The 24,587-nt window shown below is 40.8% G+C and overlaps 1 protein-coding gene and 1 long non-coding RNA gene across 4 annotated transcripts in view; both read left to right on the top strand.

Moving 5' to 3' along the window:
- The first annotated feature begins 2,560 nt into the window (after positions 1–2,560).
- Positions 2,561–3,589, top strand: LOC114791083 (uncharacterized). The gene is made up of 2 exons (XR_003749907.1): positions 2,561–3,098; positions 3,355–3,589. It is a non-coding gene; the product is annotated as an uncharacterized LOC114791083 (long non-coding RNA).
- Positions 3,590–10,791: 7,202 nt separating this feature from the next.
- Positions 10,792–24,587, top strand: part of LOC114789682 (low-density lipoprotein receptor-related protein 1B-like) — a 186,110-nt gene continuing 172,314 nt past the window's right edge. For all 3 annotated transcript variants that reach the window (XM_028978929.1, XM_028978928.1, XM_028978927.1), the window contains exon 1: positions 10,792–10,946. In XM_028978929.1, coding sequence (XP_028834762.1) covers positions 10,823–10,946 — 124 coding nt within the window. In that variant the 5' untranslated portion in view covers positions 10,792–10,822. The remainder of the gene's footprint in view (positions 10,947–24,587) is intronic.

Raw genomic sequence — 24,587 nt, 5'->3', positions numbered from 1 at the left:
TCTGTATTATTTCCATCTTCAGATGTGACCTAAATGGCCAGGTAGAATACCTGTATTGTAACCAAACCAAATATGCGTCATCCCAGGTGTTTTAGTTGATGTAGCAAACCAAATACATGCTGACTAATAGTTTGGCCGAAAATATGACCAATAATGAATATGAAACCCTGCTTTATACAGGAGTGGGTGGAGTTCATAGGTGTTCAAAAATTCACTATAGGCTTAAATGTTTCCTGGTCCACAACTGGAGCTCTAGTGTTCACCTTTAGGGTGAAGATGAGGGATTTGTAGAATAAGCTATTTTTTATGTGATCCTGTACAAAATGTTCTAAGAAAAGTGTGCAAAACAACATGAACCTGTAAAGAAGCCCAGATTCGGTACCTCTTCTTTACCCCTGCTGAATGTTGTATTATGATGTACAGCACATGCTGTGATGTGATAGGCCAGAAGAGCCTGCTTTATGTCTCAGTGATAATTGTCTGGCTTGGTGCCTCAAGCTGTGCTCTCCCAGTGTGTCCTCATCATCATCAGTGGAGGAAGGTGATAAAGAAGACAAGATGGGGAAGATTAGATTCCAATTGCGGCATTAGCATAGTGTCCTGAAGGTATTTGCATCTTAATGCTGTGATCATAAAACAGTAACACAGTCTTAATCAGGTAAGTAAATTGATTGTGCTGGGGTCAAAGGACAGTTGTGTGAGATACGGAGAAGAAAAATTTGAGACCAGAATTTAGTTATTAAAAATATAGTCAAATGTAACACATTTTAAAATTTGAAAATATTTTATCCCATTTTTTTTATAAAAATTTCTGTGTCTATTTTGCTGTTGCAATTAGTGTTGTTTATGCCAAAATATATTTGTCAACAAAACTTTCATGTGATGAAGATGATATGTGACAAATGCTGGTCACTTTAACAAAATCTATCATATATTATTGTTGACGAATAAAAACGAGATTAAAAATTGATTTATATGGATTACAAGATAAAACACTGCTGCAAAGCACACGGTGACACAACGAAATGTGTCCTTACATGATTCTTACATTATTATCATATTTCTTATGCTAAATAGTTTTATTGAATTGAATAATTCCACAAGACTGAGCAATTAATAACAATAACACAAATAATAAAATTATTAATGAAATACCCCCATTCCTGATTCACTGGTGATGGGGTTGAGTGGGATATGACTCTTACCTGTCTTCAAAACTTGAGAGCCCTCTGTCTAATTAGCCTTTACCTGCTACTCCGGGATGGTATTTTTTTTATGTGTTAACCTCAAGTTCGTTTTTTAATGCTATTCAAAGCTATTCAGATTCTTGTGAGTACACTAGCAGTATTTTAATAGACTAAAACCAGATTAAAATAGTCATGGATAAATCTAAAGACTAAAATGCTGAAAATTGACTAAATAGAATAAAATGAGTATAAAACTTAATCATGTGACTAAGACTAATAATAACTAAAATGACAGCATGACGTAAAGATGAAACTAAAATTAAAACTAAAATTAAATAACTATAGTTGCAATTCAGGTTGTGCTCTTATTAATAATGTTGTTGCACAGCAAGGAAAAGAGAGTTTGCATATTCTCTCCCACATTATAGTAACATGCACATTATGTGAATTGGTCATGCTATATTATTTTAGGTGCTGTCAGAAATGCTTCCAGGGATAGGCTCCAGCCTCGCATCAGCCAGGACCATTTTTAAGCGCATCTAAAGTTATTATAAAATCTTTAAATGTATTTTTTATTTAGTTCATACATGCTATAAATGTTCATTGTACACAGTCAAAACATTTAGAATTTCACTGTATTTAGTTTTGTTATGCACTAGTATTGTAGTATGCTAAGTCACTAAGCAGCAATATGATAAATTATTTCACAGACATTGTCTAATACACTGTTTTCCTTTACTGCTACATACTGTTTCGTACTCACATTTTTAATCATGAATACATCTAGAGATCCAGCAAAGCGATGGCAAGTCTGGTCCTCTACTTTCATCAAGATTATCAAGTGTCAAACCTGATCACATCCAGGAAGCAAAATTGGCCTAAGCCTTTTCATTGTCATAGCTGATCATCAGTCTACCATAAATCCACCATTCACAGAGCGCACACTGGGAACTGGGCATTGCATGCCACAATCACCTGTTGCTAGGCAACAAGACTGGCAAAAATGTTTTGTTGGCTTTTGTACCCCGACAATCAAGTGGAGTTGATTGTGCTTGAATGGTTCAACTTCATCCCATAGGCGACCACTGATGCTCTATTATTCTGACCACACAAACACTCAAGAGACAGACAGAAAAATTCCAGGCTTGTGTGTGGAATCAATAAATAAATTCACATCAGGCCAAGCAGTGGAAAGGCAGGCATTTCCAGTTTAAATTTCAGCTTTATTAATTTAAAAGAGAAACCAAGAGTCACTTTGTAAAGTCACATTTCTGACATCCTCCTACAATCATGAAGCTGTATATTGTGACCTTGCTTACAGATATGAATAAATATTTCTGGTTTACTGTACATGCAGCATCATCCCATAATGACACAAAAGATGCACACTTAAGCTATCAAAATGTCACACTTTGATATATCAGCTTTCATCTCCGGTTTCTGTATAATACATATATGTGTGTGTGTGTGTGTGTGTGTGTCTGTATTATATTTAGCATTTTTTACAGTATATGACCATCTTAAAAATTCAATATATAACACCAACGGTGTGTTCCTTTATTGGTTCTACATATAGGGGAACATCTCAATTATATAACTGTTACAGTGATTATGAAACTGGCATGAACAAAACATTTTACAAGACACATCAATAAAGTCAAAATCCTTGGTGGTGTAGAAAGAGATTACAGGAAATGTGGCTATTCAAAAATGCATTGTATCGTTTTTGCATTCTAGCATCATATTATTCTGAATACTGTTGTTGCTGAATAACTGGTCATATCTAATGGATGTTTCTGTAGATAAGAGACATGAATTAATTACCTTTTTAGGTCACCCCGTCCAGCACATATGTTTGACTCATTATTGCATCATGGATTGTTCAGCCATTCACAAGAACTTTTGATGGAGGTAAGTCTAAGCAGCTTGTTTGCAAACTCCCATATTTTCCTTTTGTTGCTTCACCTGCTCCAGTCATTTTTGCACAACTTTTGCTGCACATGTCTGTTTCCTAGGCAACAGAGTCATTAAACCATTTCAACCACTCAAGAGCATGAGCCTTGTCAAGCACATTGCGTCTGCCCTCTACTTCACAATTGCGTTTCTTGTGTTATGACACCTTTGCTAACTCGTCAAACACTGACAGTATTTTTGTTTATCGGTGCAGTGCAGATCACGGGTTGAGTGGAGGCTGGATGAAGAGCTGGACAGACAGCCTTTTAAATGAGGGCGCAGCATGCTTCAGCTGAGGAAGGCTTACGCCAGGCTTGCACTTGACATTGGATTTGGGACGATAGCAGACAACAACAAACATTCATTTGGGATGACGAAGTCACAGATCACAGCCGATGAGCCCTGTTATAGTTCATAAATCACATGTAATAAAATGATCATACACCTGACTTTAGCTTTAGACTTCGCTTTAACAACCTTATCTTTAACAGGTTTACTCATTTACATTTACATTTATGGCATTTATCAGACGCCCTTATCCAGAGCGACTTACAGTATTGACAGTATTTACAGGGACAGTCCCCCCCTGGAGCAACTTAGGGTTAAGTGTCTTGCTCAGGGACACAATGGTAGTAAGTGGGATTTGAACCTGGGTCTCCTGGTTCATAGGCGAGTGTGTTACCCACTAGGCTACTACCACCCTACGGCTACTACCAACTCAACGTTTAATGAACTACTAATTGAATAATGTACAGCAATAACAATAATAGTGTACAGTAATATGATCGTCTGGAGTGAAATACATTTCTAAAAAACTGGTTAGTGATGATTCTAAAATGTAAAAGCTGTGTTCAAAAGTTACAGTATCATATTTTCTATTTGTATATATTCTATTTAACATCAGACTAGTTCCTTTACCTTATTCATCCTAGGCTTGCTGCTGCAAAGTGCTTTTGGATCTCAGAGGAACTCCTGCTGTATTTTTGGATTTTCTTAAGCCATTTTAATAGTGCTGCTTGTGTATTTATTCAGCAAGCCACACATGACTGCCAACCAGAGAACTCCCATGGCCTTCAATATCCTCGCTTGCAAAGCCAGACGCGCTCCGGTAATGGCCTTCTCTGTTTTAAGTTATCCATGAGGGGATGACCCTTTTTGCATATACAGCATAAAACCCATTACAGCCACCCTCCTGGGACTGTCACAAAACTTGCATTTCTAGAACCCAACTGTGTTTCAAACAAGTAAAGGAGGAACCATACAATGTATTGCCTGGTATGAGTATGGATGCTGAATGATACAACAACCCATACCAAGTAAGACTCTAGTGACATTGTTATGAGGGAAACTTTCTCCAGATTGACATACTTCAAAACAGGGACGACTGTCAGTACAGAATCAGTGACAATGCAGACTAATTCATTTGATCTAAAGATAATCATATACAATGGCATTTTGTCACTAATTTGATATTGCTTATGCATACAGGCTACAGAAAATTCATATCCTTGGGGTTTATGAATGTGAGAAGCTGCCGATGTCCTTTGGTTAATAAGAAGGACATTCATTATTTTGGTATTGGCACAGACGGCTGTAGTGTCCTGCCTTTATATAAAAAAAAAAAAAAAAGTGTAGTGATTGTCACATGTGATACACAGCAGCACAGCACACGGTGCACACAATGAAATTTGCATTTAACCCATCACACTGAGTGAGCAGTGGGCAGCCATGACACGCGCCCGGGGAGCAGTGTGTGGGGATGGTGCTTTTGCTCAGTGGCACCTTGGTGGCACAGGATTCGAACTGGCAACCTTCTGATTACGGGGCCACTATCTTAACCGCTAAGCCACCACTGCCCCAAATGAAGGCACCACTGGGATATATATATATATATATATATATATATACACACACAAACACACACACACACAGACATATCAATACATTTCAGCTACATACATGTTAGACAGTACATGGTGAAACAAAACAAAGTTTCTCTGTAACCTGGTACTACTCTGTAACCAAGTTACATATTGACATAAACTGCATGTGTGCAACAGACAAACTGGGTTACAAAGAGTGCAAACATGTGACACAGGCAGTGCAAGAGTAACATTAAAAACATGTAGACACCAGTGAGACAGCCAGAAATGAATAATACATATGCAAAGTAAAAACAGTGCAAATACTGCTGTGCAAAATGGAACAGTGTGTTAATAGATAACATTACAGATAGATGATATTACTCAATGTAACACAGGTGTGTGTGTGTGTGTGTGTGTGTCAGTCCAGAGTGGAAGGTCCCTGAGTGTTCAGCTGTCTGATGGGATGAAGCTGTTGCAGCAAATATTTTCCAGGAAAAATTTTTGCAGGAAAAAAAATTATAAATATTGATGTATTTGCTAATGAACCTTACCCATGTAATTGACTTGTTCTGTAAATGCAGCCACAAAACTATTTGTTTCTGTTGCACCAACATGTAAAGCTAGAACACATTTGTCTAAAGATGAGCATTGCGCATAGCACTTCTTGTTCTGAGTGCCCTTCCCAGTTGTGGTGCAGTCATGGAGCTAATTACGCCACCGAATCTGCTTTGGTATGGCAAGAGTGCAAACGAGGCAGATAAAATTGCTTATAACACTGATATAAGTTCACATTAATCTCTGTGTAAGAAACTGCAGTGGCTTCGTCCACACTTTCTGTGAGGCAGAGCTCTCACAGCCCACCTGCTAAAACTGAGCATCTGTCTTATAATCAGAACCATTTTTAATTACAGTCCACTGCCCATTATGTCATGAGCCATATAGGGTATTTAAAATGACTGGTTGGACTTTGGATAGTTGATGTCAAGAGTTAAACTATTAGGGAAGGTTTATTGTCACTTTTTCGACTACAATTCTGGATGTGTTGTAGAATAGAACAGAATTTATTGAGAAAATACCATAACACTGCCATGAATGATGCCTATCTTTTTTATCAGTAATTTTCCCATTCCACAAACTCAGAGCTCCATTTGGCAAATCCTCAGCCAGTGGGATCTGGTTGCCCCTGACCTCCATATTTCTCGCAGGCAGCTCGGGCAGTCATTTGTAAAAGTCTGGGGTTTCTCCAGGCCTCCGGTGAGCTAAAGCTCAAGCGTGTCTCCAGAGGCGTCCCTCCTGAGCTGAAATGGAGAAGGACTCATCTTTTAGAGCCACACAGCTTCTGTGCCGGCCCCTGCTTGGCAGTCGCCAGAGAAAAACACCCCATCTCATTGCCGACAGGAAATAAATAGAAATGATGAAGCAGCCTGCGCCGCTATCGGGGTTACCTCTTTTCACACAGCATGTCTATGCAGTATTTGTTGACGCAGAGACAGGTATGAATAGCTTCTAATTTACTTTTTTTTTTCCGATATGAAACACAAGCTGTGGTTTGCTGAAATAAATAAATAAACTATAGGGTCCGAAAAGTGTGAATCAGTGCAAGTGATAAGAAAACATACCTATAGGGGGCGCCCAGGTACTACAATCACACCACTGAAACGAGTTGAAGACAAATCCCAGCAATTCACATCAAACGCTCAAGTGCTTACACAAAATGAGAGTATTTACTTATTGTGTGACATACCTATCCCCAGGAGACAAACAAGGAAATGAGGCTCGCTGCATAATAATCCATTAACACATCATCAAGTGGTACAACAAAGGGCAGGGGGGGGGGGGGGGGGGTGATCCAGCGCTAGAACCCGGAGCAGCGCACGGCTCCCATCCAGGATAAAAAGCTTGAGGAAGAGGACGAGAGGAGCGCTCAATACAGGTTTCGCAAGCCGCAATTAGCATTCTCCTACAGAGCAGAATATTTAGTCTGGGAACAATCACATGAGCCCAGTGCCTCCACTCGGAGCACACAAGTCAAATAATTACCTATTTACATTCCCCCTCTGACTCGATTGGTCCCCCTCGCGCCCTTGGCGCAGTGTCTTTGGCGCCCTTCTCTGTGGAGATTGCCGTGGCAGTGGTCGGTTCTCTGGTTGCTGAAGGATGGGTGATTTTCTTGGAAAGCTCTCCGCTCCCCAAGATGAAACCAAAACCTGAAAAGGACTAAAAGTAATCCATGACTAAGTTGCAGGGATAAGCATGCCAAATTGAGGTAAAATGTGACGTGTGAGTGTGAGTGTGTGTTGCTCTGAGATTTCAGTATTTTCAAGGCCTTTGCTGATGTTTTTGGGTCTGACCTGCTCAATTATTTACACAATCTCACTTTCTCTTATGCAAGACCCCAGGGTAAGGCAGCGTCCTCTTGACCTGCCTGCCCACGGCCTCCACAGCCTCCAGCCGCACTGCCCAGAGAGTCATTAGTGACTCGATCTGGACTCTGGTTGCACTGCCGGGACGGGGCGCTGCGCTGCCTCTGTGGGACACTGACCTCCTTGTGTGAAGCATGATTGAAATTCTGCAGCCTGCCAGCCCCTGCATCCCCTGGCCGGGTCCGCTGCGAACTGCGGCCACCGACGAGCTACGCGCGGCGGCCTCACTCCCAGGGCGACTGGAGGTCGAACCTCTCGCCCTTCCGGGAGAGTCAGCGAACAATCCGACGACATACTGGGCTTTCCCCTCCCTCACCCGTCGTTTCCCCCCATAACAAGCATGAGGAAAGCGAGACTGGGGGCGTCGCCGTGAGATCAGAGCCGACCACTTCAGAGAAGGCAGGCAGGAGAGATCATATGCTGAAGGGATTCATTATTTGTCAAATGTGCTTCACCAGTGGTCCAAGCGGACAGAACGCAGTGGAAAGTGAAAGCCCCGGGGAGCCGTGTGTGGGGACGCTACTTCGCTCAGTTGCTCCTCAGGGGCAGTTCAGGATTCAAACCTGCAACCTTCCGGTTACCAGTTTGCTTCCTTAGGTACTAGGCCACCACTGCCCCTCTATTTAATACAAGCTTCTGATTGAAAGGGGTTAGAGATTCAATTAAAACGGTGCCTGCAAAGCAACTGTAACAACTGTAAAAATATCAAATTATTCAGAAATATTGAAACCAGGCATAGCTTATGTATTTTGAGGATATGTTGATATGTGCTTTGCTTGGTTCAAAATAATTTTTGGTCCATTCTTCTAGACATCTTTCTCAGAATTGAAAGGCTGGAGATGGTGGCTGACGAAAGCTCCATGGATTCTTAAAGAGACAGAGTCTCTGAAGAATCTCTTTTTTGGGACAAGGCCCGGTGTTCTAGGGCTCATTGTCTGGCTGAATAAAGCCTTTGTTAGCAAAATAAATGAATCTGGAAAACCATCATCTATTTCCTGAACCTGCTTATAATGGTCGGGGTCACAGCCAAGATAGTCAATCTGAATCCATGGTACAAGGCAAGAAATGCCCCAGGATAAACACAATTTCTGCTATATTTCAACACCATGTAATGTGTGGCTACTACCAGCTTGGCTACTTTTAAGCTCTAATGCGGATTAACCCTTTACAAATAGCATATTCTGTAGAGTTGGAAGTAGCATGTAGATTTGCAGGCATTATCTACTGCTTCTCATCTCTGAGCAACAGGAATACAGCTGAACTGTATTTTCACACACAAGTAATAGCAACAGGAGAGTGTTTCTTCTTCGTCTTTTCCAGATCAAGACTGTCCCCTGGGTTAAAGTAAATTTAGGGGCCTGACTAGCTGATGCAAACTGGTTGTTTTGCTAAAAACCACATGCATATACAGCGCCCTTTACAAGCTTTTTGTCACTGAATATTTTGTGGGCTTTCCGATCTTGTTCTTGTCTTCCTTACTGAACCGCTGCAGTGCGCTCGGAGGAAGACAGGAACGCGTGCTGCTCTAGGTGGCAGTAGTAAATCAGACTCCGTAATGCAGGTGAAGGCAGCAGAGCTTGCTCACCTGCTTGCTGTACCGTTGGTTCCTGAAAAAGTAGAATTTGAGACGTCCTTAATGTTCTGTTTGCTTTTGAATTAGATCCCTCGTGAATCACTTGGTTGGAAACTGGCATCCAGCCTCTCTGTGAGATCACACTCAGCAGAGCGGGCTGACATCCTCCTCCAACAAAGGTGTTTTTCAAGTGGAGCGATTTCCGTGCTCACGTTTAACTATTGCACTACTTGTACTTACAGATGCTCACAAACGTAAATGCAGTAGGGGTGTAAGGATGCAAGACAATGGGGGTTTTCAGGTTCATCTGCACAGATTATCAGTGGAGCAAAACTGAAGGTTGATGAGACAGCAGATCTAGGATCAGTGATTAAGGTCAGTGAAAAGACGGTGGGTGGAGTTTGATTAAAGATGACCCATGACCTTATGACACTGTCTAAGTCATCGGGCAAAATGCAGCTGAGCAAAGGCATTTTCCGTCATGGTTAAAAAAAAAAAAAAAAAACACACAAAAACAACATTGTACCAAACTGCAATGTTGTCAGTAGATACGCATGCATTTAACAGCGACTATAAATTTCTGCGAAGCGTAGAAAAGTACCACAGGACGGATTAAACGACGGCATAATGAAGAACAAAACAGACTTTCAGAGATGCCATTGACCTCCAGCTACGCGTGTTCCATTTGTTATTCAGACCATATGACACGTATTCCCACATTTCGGTATAAATCAAAGCACGGAAGCAATTCAGCCCGTTTACTTGGCAACATCTTTGACTGTTGGAAAAGCAAACAGCCTCCCACATCTGTCTAATTGTGTTAGACGCTCTCAACAACAGCTTATGAAACGAGAATTAAATAAATAACATAAAAAGACTTGGGTTTCCATTATGCGTTGGAGTTAAAAGAGGGCGAATCCTACCAGATGTGCAAATTTTTTATTTTTTTTGGACTGAGTTTACGATGGCGTCTTACTTTCTCCAATGACTGAGGATATTCGGCAAGCAACCCAGAAGAAAAGTCAATCTGCCAAACAAAGCGAAATAGTAAGAATGTCACATTTTGAGCCCCTTTCCCTTATTAAAGCCACTTGCCGATCTTTGCCATCCATCTGACGTCAGGTCAAGAATGCAGATCCTGCCCTCTGGAGTCTTTCAGATATTCTAGATCGTAAAACCTAATGCACAGCAAGCTGAGGAGCCTTGAGATATGGATGAAAGTTTTTTTTTTTTTTTTTTTTTTTTTTTCGTATTTTCTTTAGATTATGAGGCCAGAAAGTGTGAGATAACAAATGAGAGATTGAGGCCACAGGTATCCACCTGCAAAGTCTCATTCATATCTTTTCAATTATTCAATTTGCATTATGCACATTATGTATCAGGTGCATTATGACATTCATCTGTCTGCATGGACCTGAAACATCCAGTTCTGTATTAAGACCGATAATAATCAGAACAGCTCTTCAGTAGCGTGATTGATCAACGTAAATTATTATATTTTTCGCCAAACATACAATCCCAGGATAGCCCATGTCACAGCCGCACCTCTGTCACTGTGTCCCCCCTCACTGGGTGTGGACGCCCCCATCTCAGCCCCACGGCACCGCTATCCCGTCCATCCGTCCGTCCATCCATCCATCCATCCTCCTCCTCCTCCTCCTCTTCCTCCTCCTCCGCGCGCGCGCGCGCGCACGCGGTTATATTCACCTGGAGGTCCTGCGCGGCGCGGGCAGAGCGCGAGGCTGAGGGGGAAAAGGGGGGAACTTCCTCTTCCTCACCCGCAAAAAAAAAAAAAACGACACAAGGAAACCAAACCACCGAATGCGGCGCGCAAAGCTGCGGGACGGGACCGCCATGACGAGCGAACTGGTTTTAATAGCGCTTCTAACCGTGTCAGGATTATTCCCCGCGGCCGGGCCGCCCACCGCGGCCGGAGAACAGCAAGGTAAGGACGGGCGGCGTAAAACTGGGCAACTTGCGCCTTACGTTCGCGGTTCCCGAATTTTCACTCCGCGGACGGCTCCAGATACGCTGCGTCCACGGACCGGCACCGGGGACTCGGTACGGGTGGGCTCGGTGTTGCCAGGTCCCGGCAGGGTTGAGAAGAAAAGTGGAGAATATTTGCGAACAGTTCCACGAAGTTCCGAGCGACATCCCGTCGCTCGCTTCACGCGAAGACACGGTGCTGTTCCATCGCGTCTTTCTTCAGATCATGTCTCATTACTCCAGATAACTACCTTTCATTTAAACTTTTTTTTAATGCCGCCGCGGAATAAAAAAAAAAACCCGCACCGCCGGCGGTCCTGTTCACTTCGTCCACCGTCTTAAATTCTCAAACACGAATTGTCACAATAAAAAACGCCAATCTGGCAACCCTGGTTGAACGATCCTAAATTAAATCGTAATTGAGGCGTTTCACTCTCAGATTTGGAGTAGTAAAACATTTTTTCCGTCTTACGTGTTACCGCAGTCCACACGATGATCTTTACGCACTAGCCGTGCGCAGTAAAAAAGTATGTTTCTGCTCGATAAATCAATCATTATATATATATATATATACACACACACACAAACACACACACACACACATATATATATATATATATATATATATATATATATATAGAGAGAGAGAGAGAGAGAGAGAGAGAGAGAGAGAAAGTCATAATAATATGCGCACATTATTACCGACTCATGTCGTGTTCCGTTTTGGATTTTAAGGAGCAAATTTTACCCAAATTGTCCTAATGTATTTGAATGCTTCATCTTAAAATAATGTCGTCCTTATTTGTTTTTCATTTTGAGCAAGTCAGGACAAGCAACGTTAGCAAGTTGTGAACCAATAGCATTATTTAGGTATATGCCCAGCAGCAGCTCTCTTGGTTTTGATGTTGAGCTATTTATTTGAAGTTACGCATCCCATCATGTTGTGTACTATGTAAGAGTGGTAAAATTGGCTTTCTGAGTTGGCGACTGGTTTTAACGGTGCTGTTGGCGGTGCTGGCTGTTTAAGGAGACGGGAATCAGTGACTCCGGTAGAAAAACCAGAACAATCTGCAAACTGCCATTATAATGCACAGTCCCTCCTCCTCGTTCCTGTACGGTGACATCACAATGCAGAGGAGCAGCTGAGGGACACACACAGGCCACACACCTTTCTGTTCCTGGCTTTCTGAAAAATCTTTCACGGTTAAAGCTACTTTTGGACTGAGCTGGACTGGAATCAGTGACATTTTGTTCTGAGTGAGCGTGAGAAAGAAGTTTTTTCTAGGTTTTCTGAGAAGTGCCTTGTGCATAGAGTGATGCTCAACTAGGGAGAATCACCCAGAAAGGTGTTAGTTTCGAGGTACACAGGCCTGGCTTTGTGAAAGGCTTGTTAAACAAAAATTTTATTAAAGTGTTGGTGAACCTAAGGCCAAGTGAAAGATTTGGTTTTGTGAGGAAACCTTTCTCTCGTTGGAGCATAATTGCAAGAATGTAGTTGAACGTAACTTTGAACGTAATTGCAATGTTGCAACCGACTTTGTGATTGTAAAGAAGATTAAAGTCCCACCACAGGTGCGCACTCTTCATTTTAACTTTTGTGTATGTGTGTGTGTGAGTGTGTGTGTTTGTTTTTGGCATTTTCGTAAGGACAGCACATGTTGCAGGCATGTTGCTTGTTAATACTTTAGCTTCATTATAAAAACCTCTGTCTTCCTTTCACCATTGTTTGCTTCCAACTTTGTCATAAAAAAAAAAAAAAAAACGATGGTTTGCTAGTGGGTTTAATTGCTAATTTGTGTGTGTCATGTTGCACTTGAAAATGGAAGTAAACAATATTAAGCACAATTAAGAGAAATCAAAAGCATTTTTTTGTGGGGTGATATTTTTTTTTTGCCTATAAATGAGGCAGAAACAGCTTTCGGTCTTTTTTTTATGTGAGAACATAAAATAATGCGAACAAGTCCAGACTGTTCTTTGTGAAAACTCCACTGGTCATTAATATGCGTTCAGGCCGTGTCCAAGCATGAGCCTCAAGTGGAAAAACATTCATTAATGTTCCCCATCCATTTTGTGGTCTTCACATGGGGCTTTGGGGAGTTTTAAAGGCTAGTGAGTGATTTATTATTAGTTTATACGGTAAATATGTTTCCACTTTAACATTTTTCTATTCAAATTTTGATCCCGGGAGGTGACACTAAACCGCCGTGGTGATCTCCAACATAGACAACTTTTTTTTTATCTTTGTTTGATGTCTGTGCTGATCGCACAGTCCAGAGGACCAATAATTACTCGAGAGTGCGATACTCCCTGGCCCCTGAGGATGCTGCAAAGACAGATCGCTTACACTGCAACAGCACCTTCCTCCACACCCAGAATTTACAGATAAAGATTCAGGGGTTCCTGTAAAAAGTAGCCTGGTTTCACAGCTGGATTTGTGTTGGCACAATCTGTCCATAGCGTGGTTTTGTAAACACAATCATAAAGAAATTTATATTTCATAACAAAACATACTAATATGCTATTATGCTGTGCCTCCCTTTGGTTGCTCCTGTTAGAAGTTCGCCACAGTGGACAAAATGGTCTGGTTGTCCACAGAATTTACTTGACAAAAGTTGCCCTTCTTGGAGCATTTAACCAGCCATTGGGACCAGCAAAGAAATACCCGATCATGTGCATCCCCAGTGCCTGGGTTCATTGGCACTATCATAGTATGATGTTGTAATTGCAAGGCATCCTACTCACAGCCAATAAATTGTCATGAACTGGTCCAGAAGGGGTTACTCTGGGTCCGGGATCCGGACCAGAGTTTCATGTTCGTCCTGTGTAATGTTTCTTGATCGTGTTCACCTGTGTCTGATCGTATAAATCTGCCCTGTTTGTGTCTGTTCACTGTCAGGTCATTGTTATAGGTTAACTGTTGTTCACCTGTTACTGGATGTCTCCCCCGTCCTGTTCATCACAGATTAAACTCCTGTTTTGTGACGTCGTGCGAATGCGTCCTTCTTCATCGTCCAATCTTGTCATCACTCTAGATCACCTGCCTCACCATGCCAAATGGCTGTGACGTAAATAATTTGCAGAACATTTTTTTTAACATCACCAAACTGATGTCTGTGTAACTGTAGAACACTAATATTGCATTTAAAATAATAATAATGCATTGCTACTGTATGTCAATTGCATTCTCACACAATTTTAGGATTCAGTGTTAACCCCATACATCAATAATGTAATACTGCACAACATATTACTGTATTGATTTTATAATCTCACCCATACACTTGTCTATTATGACTGTTGTCGGCAAACCCCCTCATTTCGAAATCAGTTCTGAAAATTGAGAATCCTTTTGGAATTAAATGAACCTGCAAGCCTCACACATTTGCAATGTTTCTAGTAAACTGCGCGCTGTCAGAGTTGTTCCCAAGGACAGGCTGTGGGCCATGGATGAGAGCGCACAGGGACTTGTAGCTACATACTTGTACAGTAAACATGACCTGCAGGCAGTGCGTGACTGACGGTTTGACATTTGAAAGCCTAATAAGGAGTGAAGGGAAGCTGAGCACCGTTCAGCATCCAAATACAAGACTGTATTTTAAATAGAAGATATCAATTTTTCGCTTACTGCCGTGAACCAGGGAATGGTTTGGTTTTGAATGAATGACACATCAGATGCAACATTTTTTTTTATAGATGCATATTATTTTTAAACTGGACATGGAACGGAAAACTGACATGCCATACCATGAGCCTTTAAAACAGCTGCCTCCTGATTTAAATGCAAATCCCCCATAAGCAACAGGGAGCAGAAATCCCCAAATCAATCCCAAAATCCAGAGCAGTTCCTTCACAGTCTTGACTCATTGGCTGGTCGTCTGAATCCATCCCATCTCGACCATGACCTCAGATCAGACGAGGCGGCCTGCTGAGTGTAAGCCAAGCTGCACAGGCTGCAAACGAGCCAATCAGAGTGGAGCTAATCAACATATTAATGACTGCCTTGCTGAATTTCAGGCTGAAATTATGGAGTGTGTAAAAAGCATCTGGGCATTTAGATATGTTCTATCCATACATCAGAACAGGTTTCAATAATGAATAAATGAAAGGGCTTATGCTGAAGACCGCACAGCAGTTTGAAATGTTTCCCAGTTTTGCTATGTGAAGTATATTTACCGCTGCCTGAGTTTTAAATGAAATTTGAGTCAGTTTGGTGAGTCTTTGAACTCAGACCTCCTACTGTACCAGTCACAGCTCTGCTGTAAACATTTTTGACAGCTAACAAATGGCTGCTAGTACTCATTAAGCTGTTTTTTCAGAGGTGACCTCTTTCAGTCCATGAAAACAATAACATTGGGGATGTGTGAGACTGGTCGCTGTAGGAAACCATTGACTAGGGAAATAATCTGATTCATGCTGTAGTACTGTCGGAGTGTTCGAAACTACAGCGATGTGAATCAATATGAAGACTACTGACACCAATTGATTGTTAAACCTAGTTCTGTCAGATGAAATGAAGGGAAGGAGATGAGGCTTCAGGCAACTGAGACATGGACTAAGATTTAAGTGAATTTAAATGCAGTTTAATGAATAGACATAAAATATGATACAAATAGAATTATGTTCTGTGCATTAAAGTATGAGATGAACGTCCTAGACTGGTACAACATTTTTCTGTGAACTGGCCAAACAACATTTCTTTTCATCCTTACAGTTTTGGTCTTTGCTTCTATAAAATAGAAGTGTTGTTTATTTGGTAAAAATCAGATCAATAATATTTGGGGGTCAGCCTTTTAAGTAGCTGCTCTTTATGGGCAATAGTTTGTATCTTAAACTATTAACATATGAACATGCACACCTTGTGACAACCAATGTGAATATAGAGGATGAACGATTCTATATGGATCTGATATTATATATATAATGAAATTGTCATTTGTTTTCATTTGTTCGTGAATTTCTCAATTGTGAACATAAAATGTTCTATGCTGTTTCTGATTCTTATGAGCGATCAGAGATAATTAAATACATTTCACCCAATGTCTGATGAGTATAGCATATATGAAAATTTCATTTTTAAAAATAAATAATGAAAAACAAATGACATTTTCTACAATATTCTAATTGAAATTCCTAAGTTCATTATGAAATCAGTTATGTTGTTTTTGGAGAAAATGAAGAGGAAATGAGAAAAAGTTCCTCCACTGCCGAGCTCAGTTTTTTTATTTTAGAACTTTTCTATCATGAGGAAATGTTGACAATGTTCAGACTGGTGGAAAAAGAAACCCTTACCTTGGGACAATAAATCTTCCTGGTTTTATGATGAATTATTGAGTTACCCTTGAGCACAAAGGCCCTCGGCTGTGCTGTGTGTGTTGGATGTGGCTCGCTGAAGTTCGCGTATGACAGCATTGTGTTCGGACTGCAATCTTAGATATTTTAAGTAGCTTTTAAGGGCAGACGCATGTCCGTTCTCTTCCAAAATGGTTTACCAGGATAACAATGAAGACGTCAGTGCAGCAGATTGGGTATGACAAACCCATGCCATTTAACCACTCCTTCATACCTGAATGGATCCATTTTCCCTGAAAGACTACGCGTGCATGCAGGAAGGCAAGCCAAACAAGTTTTGGCACCAACAACTGGGTGGAACCATCCTGAGGCTACCATAGGGTGCCAAGGAGGCAAAGGCTGAAACTGTCAGTATGGAGCATTTTAGCCTCCACTCCATCCGTCCATCATGTAGCACAGAGATAAACCATTTACTAACACACTCATACAGACATACAAATCAGAGTCACCAATCCACCTGGCATGCATGGTTTTTGGATGGCAGGAGGAAACCAAGAACCAACATGGGGGAGAGGATGCAAACACAACTCTCTAAAGCGAATCCATATTTAAGTGACATTTGCAACATCAGCACATGTTTCAGAAGTGTTTACTGCTCTGTAATATACAAGTCTCCTCGTAACCAGCAGCGTTTCTGAAATATACACTCCTGGCCTTGGATGCTTTGCTGGCAATAAACATTTAATGGACTTTTTTTCCTCACAGCAATCATTTATACCACATTTAAAAGCATATACACCCTCTGTGTTGTTAAAGTGTGTACACAATGTTTAAAAAATGGCCCCTTCAAATTAAATTTACTGTACATAGAAATAGATTTTTTATTTGCTTCTTCATGTCATGTCATGACTGCAGCACTACCCGTTTTATTTTTCTGAAAGCCAACAATACGCGAATCAGTAAAGTCCAGACTGAGCAAGTGGCCATGTTCCACATGTAAATGAGCCTGTATAGGGATGAGGGTGGCTAGGTCATTTGGTTTAAAAAAAAGGTTCAAATGAAATGTTGCATTTAGGGGTGGGTGATATATTGCATATACTAGTTCTAGTGCTAGTCGACTTCTTAATACTTGTGCTAGAGGCCCACTGTATTTTTGGCTCATTTTGAGACTATATTTCACTTGTGTGATAATTTCTGGAATATCGCATATTGCTAAATATCTTAAAAATATTGCTATATAATTTTTAGGCCATATCGTGCAGCCCTAGTTGCATTCATGAAAAACATGTACTTAATGTACTAAGAAGAAACATATTGTGTCTTTATTGAATGTACGTTTTCGTTTTTAGTAATTCTAAATCAATAATTATGTAATGAACGAAAATAAATGTACATTTTGAATAAAAGTAGTGCAGCTTGGAACTTTTGCCAGGGTTTCTCCCACCAAGATGTGCTTGACAAATCAGATTTCTAACATTAATCTCCATCACTGCCCTGAATATTGTATTACTGTCTGTTTGCTCTGTATATTTACCTAGAAAGGGAACTATTGTGAATATGGCCAATTCATGACTACTTGATGAATTAACAGTAGGCACATGTGGCTTAAAATACAGATACACACACACACACACACACACACACACACAGGAGATGATTGCATTATTTTTGTTGAAGCATTCTTATGATGTGAGTTGAATATGAAGAGTGTATTTCACACAAAGCAGTGCCTATAAACTGCAAAATTTGCGGAAGAGTATTGTAAATTCTCTAGAGCCGTAGGAGCAAAACAACATTTCAGATTTTTTTCAAGTAACACTGTGGTCTACTGGGCTATTGTCTTTTGCCATTTGCCTACACTGATTCTTCCAGACGTATTAGTTCATGCTTCTCAAGTTTTTCTCGGCCTCCCTGCCCAATCACAGCATGGAGAAAGTAACAAAATTGTTCATTTGAAGCTAATTTTTGAGCACAACTGCCTGGTAAAGTGATTTTCCATGCACGTACTGTCATGGCTCTCGCTGCACTCCCAAGTTTTTAAAACGATGCTGAATACTTTCTGGGCACCAGATATTGGAGATGATATCATAATCTTTCTGTTATGTGCTAACTAATGAATTATGGATTTTTTGTCTCACTGTTTAGAGGTGTTGATCAATAGCTTGTCAATTCCACGAGCAACGGCAACAGCAACAACATGGCAGGGTGTGTTAGAGCATAAAATTAGAATGGTTGTGTAAAACTAAAAGGACCAGATTCATCAATAATTTGTCATGAGGGCAATCGAAGTAGACAATTCTGAACTTCATTGAGCCCTAATCGCTTTTGGCAGCGAAATTACAAAGTTGTAGGCACAGTTGTAGATGAATCTCCTCAGTCTTCGGTTATCCACCGACCTGCTCTCACAGGAGGGATTAGTTAACATCCTTCCAGTCCACCCCACATGTTAAACTTTTAGTTAAAGTGTTTTTTTTTTTTTTAATCTGCCTATCTTAACTGCTGTCTTAATAATAGATTAGCAGCAAGTAGCAATTATTAAATATGAGATTGTTGGAAAGTCTATATCATATAAAACACTAATTATTATTTTTTTTTTTTACATTTTATTTTAAAAGTATAGATCAGGAATACAAATCAGGCTGTCTGAGCAGATTTCCATAATTTCTGTCTCTTTATTGAAGGTCCCATTTTTTGTTCTGCCCTGTAGCGGCAATAAGAAATTATTTGTCTTCACCACAGGTAGCTGGTAACTTGTGTGTTATAAATTCATCTTAACAGAATAAATTTTCCTTTGCTAGGAAAAACTTTACTCTCTAAAGTAAGTAATCGAGTCTCAATGTTGAGATTAGTCTAGATTATTCATGTTAATATGCATAAAATTAGCTAAAAAACAAACATGCACAACAACAAATAATGCATTTTATTCATTCAGATGAGAGCAAACATGGTGCTGTCCATGGTTCTGAATGCTGTAGTAAACCTGGCCTTGAGAAGCTGTAAATTTGGAGGCGCGTAGCAGTGTCTGTTGTCTGCCACCTGTTTTGATGGCTCTGACATTGCTGCAGGCACTTTACCTTGTGCACCACTTGCATTACTGCGAAATTAAAAGGGACACAAGATGCAGCCATCTCCTCGAATTTTGTCCCATTTGTAATTCTTTTCCAAGTGGGTCACTTTGTTCTCTTGTCAGATGATAATAAATCATCAGAGCATCATAATACTTTACTGGGCGGCAGTGACATCTGCACAATTGCTTTGTGCCAGCTTTAAATGGGCCATCGTCAAAGACAGAGGCCAACGTGTGTGTATATATATATGTGTGTTGAGGTGTGGACCAGCACATGACTGGAAGAGTCCCCCTGGTTTAGTACTCAGCAAAGATAAACGCAAGTTCCCAGGGGTCAGAAGCAGCTGTTCTGGGCAGTGACTTGGGTCTTGGACAGTTTCAGCAACTGCTTTAGATGGGTACGCAATATGTGCAGCCCAGCTTTCATTAACGCAGATTCAAGAGCTTTGTGCTATTCTCATTCTGTGCACCATACACCATTCAGAACCTTTTTTAAATGTCCCATGAAGCTCAAAGAACAGATTCCTGTTATGGATTATGGATTTTTGATCATACTTGGTGTCACGGTTCTGCTCAACCAGAATATCTTATACAATTCTAGGAAATTGTCAGGATCCGGTCCGGAAGGGGCTACTGCGGATCTAGGGTTTTTCCTGTGTTACAATGATTCCTGATTGTTCTCATCTGTGTACGCTTGTATAAATCTGCACTGTTTGTGTGTGTTTGCTGTTGAGTGATATTTTTCCAGCGTCATGTGTTTTATGTAGCAGACCTCTGTCTCATGACATATGTGTGTATATGTCCTCCTTCCTCACCATGTCCAGCCACTTTTTTGCAAGTGTAAATCATGAAGTCAATGTATTATTGCGTTAATGGTGTTATTGTTCTGGCAGCTGAAATAAGATCAAGTACAAGCCATGATAGCAGGTGTCATGACAGCAGGTTAAAATTTTATGACAAGAAGCCCACGGTGTCAGATTATGGCAGTTCTGTCTCATCTTCCACTTCATTTATATGCCCTGAGACATGTGTTTTCTTTTTCAAAGACTGAATGTTAATGGCTGCCACAGAGGCATGTAAAAAGGTCTGTTGGAGAGGTTGATAACTTGACACAATGACTCAGTGTGGCGTGTGTGTGTTGCTTGTGGGGCTGGAGAACCATCCATGCTCAGAAAAAAGCACAATGCAAACTAATGTTCCTCTCAGTGCTGCATACTGTAGCCACTGCACCAGATTTGACACTATTACCAAAATCTAAAGATTTTTTTGGGATTTGTATCTGATGGGGGATTGTCTATATTATTTAAGATTTTGGATAATCTTACAAGACAGATGGATTCCACGCAAAGCCTTCATGTACTATAGATCCTCAACTGGATACAGCATTCAGCTTTGTTTGGTGATGTTGCTGTCCCAGACGGAAAATAGGTTATTTAAAAAGATTACCTCATTAGAGCCCCAGCTATTATGTGTTTGAATAAATACTCAAGATTTAATACACCATGGCCATTATCCTTGCCGAAGGCTTTTGCCAGAGCAAATGGTGTTATTCCTGCCTTTTAATTCTGTGGCATGTTTCCAGCCTTCAGACCGAAGGTGATTTGATCTTGTACCCAAGTGTTGAGACGGAAATGTCACTTGCACTTGACCACACTGACCACAGTGGCCATTTCCATGGCCATTTCCATCCGTACTACAAAGCACACAGGGTTACAGCAGCACACGCATGTGATAAATTCATGCACTGGACCATTTGGGCCATTTAGGCCTTTTTTAAGTGCATTGAGGTATCAGGATACAATTAATTATCATATGAATGTTCCCCGGAAACCTGCTATTAGTCTTTCTAATGGTCTAATGCAGACCCAGTCACTTTGTCATCCGAAAATCCACATATATTTAAAGCAGTGGAAAACTGTAATGCCACAATGCATCTTTTTCTGGGGTGATAATCAGTCTTGCCGCTTGCCCTTCAATTCTTAATTAGGCTAATTTAGTGTTATTAGGTAATGGACTGCATTTCAGCCTGGCAAAAGTTGATGGTACCCATTCAGAATTATGTGCAGCCATTAGTGCTTTTTAGCCTTTCCTGGAGGGAACGATGAGCCACCTTGTTTGTGACTCTGCCCTTATGCGCTTCATTGCATGCACTATATTTTAATAGTTACCTTTGCTCCCCTGATGCAATTCAGACTGTTTAGCAGTGGTCCCTGTGTAGAAGTAGGTAAAAACACTTGTATTTTAGATGGGATGCACGGTTAGTGTTCGAATCACAGCCTGAAAAAACTGAGTGTACATTTTGATTTTAACTCAATTTCAGATAACATTTAGTCCCACTCAATATGTCCAGTGTTGACTTTTTAAGAGTCAATTCTACTCAATTTAGTGTCAAAAACAACAATGTGTATATTAAAAGTTTTAGAGTAATATGATTACACAGCAATTTTTTTTATCTAAATTTAGTTTAATAATTACACATGTGTAGAGTGTATATATAACATTGTGTGTGTGTGTGTGTGTGTGTGTGTGTGTGTGTGTGTGTGTGTGTATATATATATATATATATATATGTATAAATATATATATAAATTTTAATTTATCTGTGTTGTTTTTTGTACAAATTCATCATAATGTTATATTACTAAATGCCTGTGAATAAACCTAAATTGTGTAGCATTGTCACGATGGCTGGTCATGGTGAGGAAGAAGGACGCATACGCATACGTGCTCCTTGGATTTCAGCAGGGCGACATCGGCTGCGTCCAAATCTGGTCGCGATGGCTGGACATGGTTTCACCTAAAGCCATACACACAATGCTGTGGCATCTCTCAATTTTCTTTTGGTGTGAGTGTGTGAGTGAATTGTGTGTTTGTGTCCACGGTAGCCTACCCCGAGTGGGTCCCCTCTCTGTGACCAGTGTCCTGGGATGGTCTCTGGCAGCCCTTAGTAGGACTAAGCAATTATGGAAAGTGAATGAGTGAGTGTAATTTAGATAATAAATGATATATGTCATGATATAAATAAAAAAAGAGAAAAAATTTGTGCCATTGCTTCAGAAGAACTACAACACATTTTCACAGCGCTACTTCAACTTGAAGCTGTACATCATATGGCTAGATACATGAATTGAGAGGACACGGAAACATGAATGATGCGTCGCCAGTTTGCTGGAAAGGTGATGCTACCTCCTGCAAGCTTTGTAGCCTTGTCATTTTATGAATCAACATGGAGGGGGTGGCCATCTGACAGATCTGGCGTGAGCACGGCCCCACAAGCCCGAAGAATCCACAGCTCCCAACGATGTGCTAATGGCTCCATCCTCATATTGTAGAGCCATCTGCTTGGAGGAGGCCTACAGGGGAAACATCAGAGTGAATGGATAAAGCAGGGCAAAATGGTGCCCTCTTCTCACTAAAGGGTTCTATTTTCTTTAGTCTCACTGTCATAAATGGCAGAATGTTTGTGGAGGAATGGCTTTGCCATAGAGAGTAATTGATTGGTACAGGGCTGACTGGCAGCCCTGTAAAGGGGTGTTTGTATAGCAGTTGCTCTGCTCTGGTTTTTGACTTCCCCCACACCCAAAAAGCCCATTCCAGCTGCTTTCCAATAACCCCCCAGCTTCTCATGTGTGGGAAATGGAGTTTGTTTATTCCTGCTACCCCCTGTTCTTTCCACCTGTCAATCTGTCATAAACCCATTATTCCAGGGGGAACCGTCCACAAAGACTTCCGACTGGGATTCACAAAGGGCGGAAGTTAGTGATACAGCAGATGAATCAATTCCCCTCCATACACACACACACACACACACACATGGCAAGTTAAACCAGTGTTCTCGACCTCAAAGACAACTAGTCCAATCTCAGCGTCCCATATTTCCAGTGGAATTACCTGCGCCAGTGTACCTGGTCCCTGCCAGTCTGTCCGCATTCCAAGTCTGTGAGCCAGAGTGCCAGGTCCCATCATGTGGTGTCTCTTTCTATCAATCAGACATTTTTTTGCCCCAGATGAGGAAATGGTTTCATCACGCAGAGCGATATCTTTAACAGCTCTCCAGAAGTGATAGGAAGCAGGCACAATGGGAGCCACTGTAGGCACAGTGGTGCCTGGAGGAAACTGAATACGATGCTGCAGGCATCACACCAGGCCCAGCGTTTTGTAGATTCTGCATTAAAAAAACTCAAGCCTGGGCCTTTTTTGGAACCTGAATGACTGTGTCTTGTTGAATTTATAAATACTGTATCCTGTGAAATAGGTATCTCGATAAAAGCTGCATATATATTAACATTCTGGCATACGCGAGACTGTAATGTTATTTGCTGTCATCACAATACAATATTTTTACCTCAGATTGTTCAGTTCCAGCAAATATAAATGAAAACAATGAATCCATTAAGCCTTCTTCTGACATGCTTCACATATCCTAGCCATGTTCGTTGCCAATTGGTTTATTTAGGGGAGATTCTCCTTACACTGATCAGCAAAGTGCATTAACCCATAGCACAATGCAAAAATGTATTTGTACATTTTATATTTTAATTATTATGGTATTGAGTCTTAATGTGACCTTATCAGCCAACTGGCAGGCAGCTAATCTCTCTCAGTTAATATATGAGAACTTCTTTGAAACATATGGAAAAAAAAATGTTTACTGCATTGCTTGAACTAGCTTGACAGCTCCACCCTTATGGAATTAGCAAAATTGCTTCCAATACAACCCCACACACAAGTAGTTAGATTCAGAGGTCATATCAGACCAACAACTTGTGATGTGAACAGCCCTCAATTAGCACTAAATGTACCAGAAAGGTGAATCCAGCTGCCAGGCCATTACTGGAAGTTTAAGGGTAGTTTATCTGTTGAGGGGTTCAAGCGGGGGAAAAGCGGGGGAACTCAGGAAAGATAGAAGATGATCTGTATTGCAACTGCTCTTTCTCCACATGAACTCTAATGCATTCTGTGGTGCATTGTCAAGGTGTGGATTGTTCTCTGAATAGCAACCAATGATTCCTTCACCCTGCACTGAATGGGTGCCCTGAAATGATGTACAAATCAGATGAGTCTGGTGATGATTTAAATAGCTCTCAATGTAAGCTCTTTAGTAGGAGTTATTCCTCGCTGTCTGCAAAAAACACCAAACTAACAAGAAAAAAAACAGCCCCTACACTGATTTCCCCAGACACTGGTGCTGCCTACTTTACATTTCGGTTTTGTCAATGTGGAAGGCGGAGACTGCGGTTAAAT

The sequence above is a fragment of the Denticeps clupeoides genome, chromosome 5 (genome assembly GCF_900700375.1).
Source record: "Denticeps clupeoides chromosome 5, fDenClu1.1, whole genome shotgun sequence".
Lineage (NCBI taxonomy): Eukaryota > Metazoa > Chordata > Actinopteri > Clupeiformes > Denticipitidae > Denticeps > Denticeps clupeoides.
Note: the sequence above shows the minus strand (reverse complement) of the source record. Positions and strands in the feature narration are given on the sequence as shown.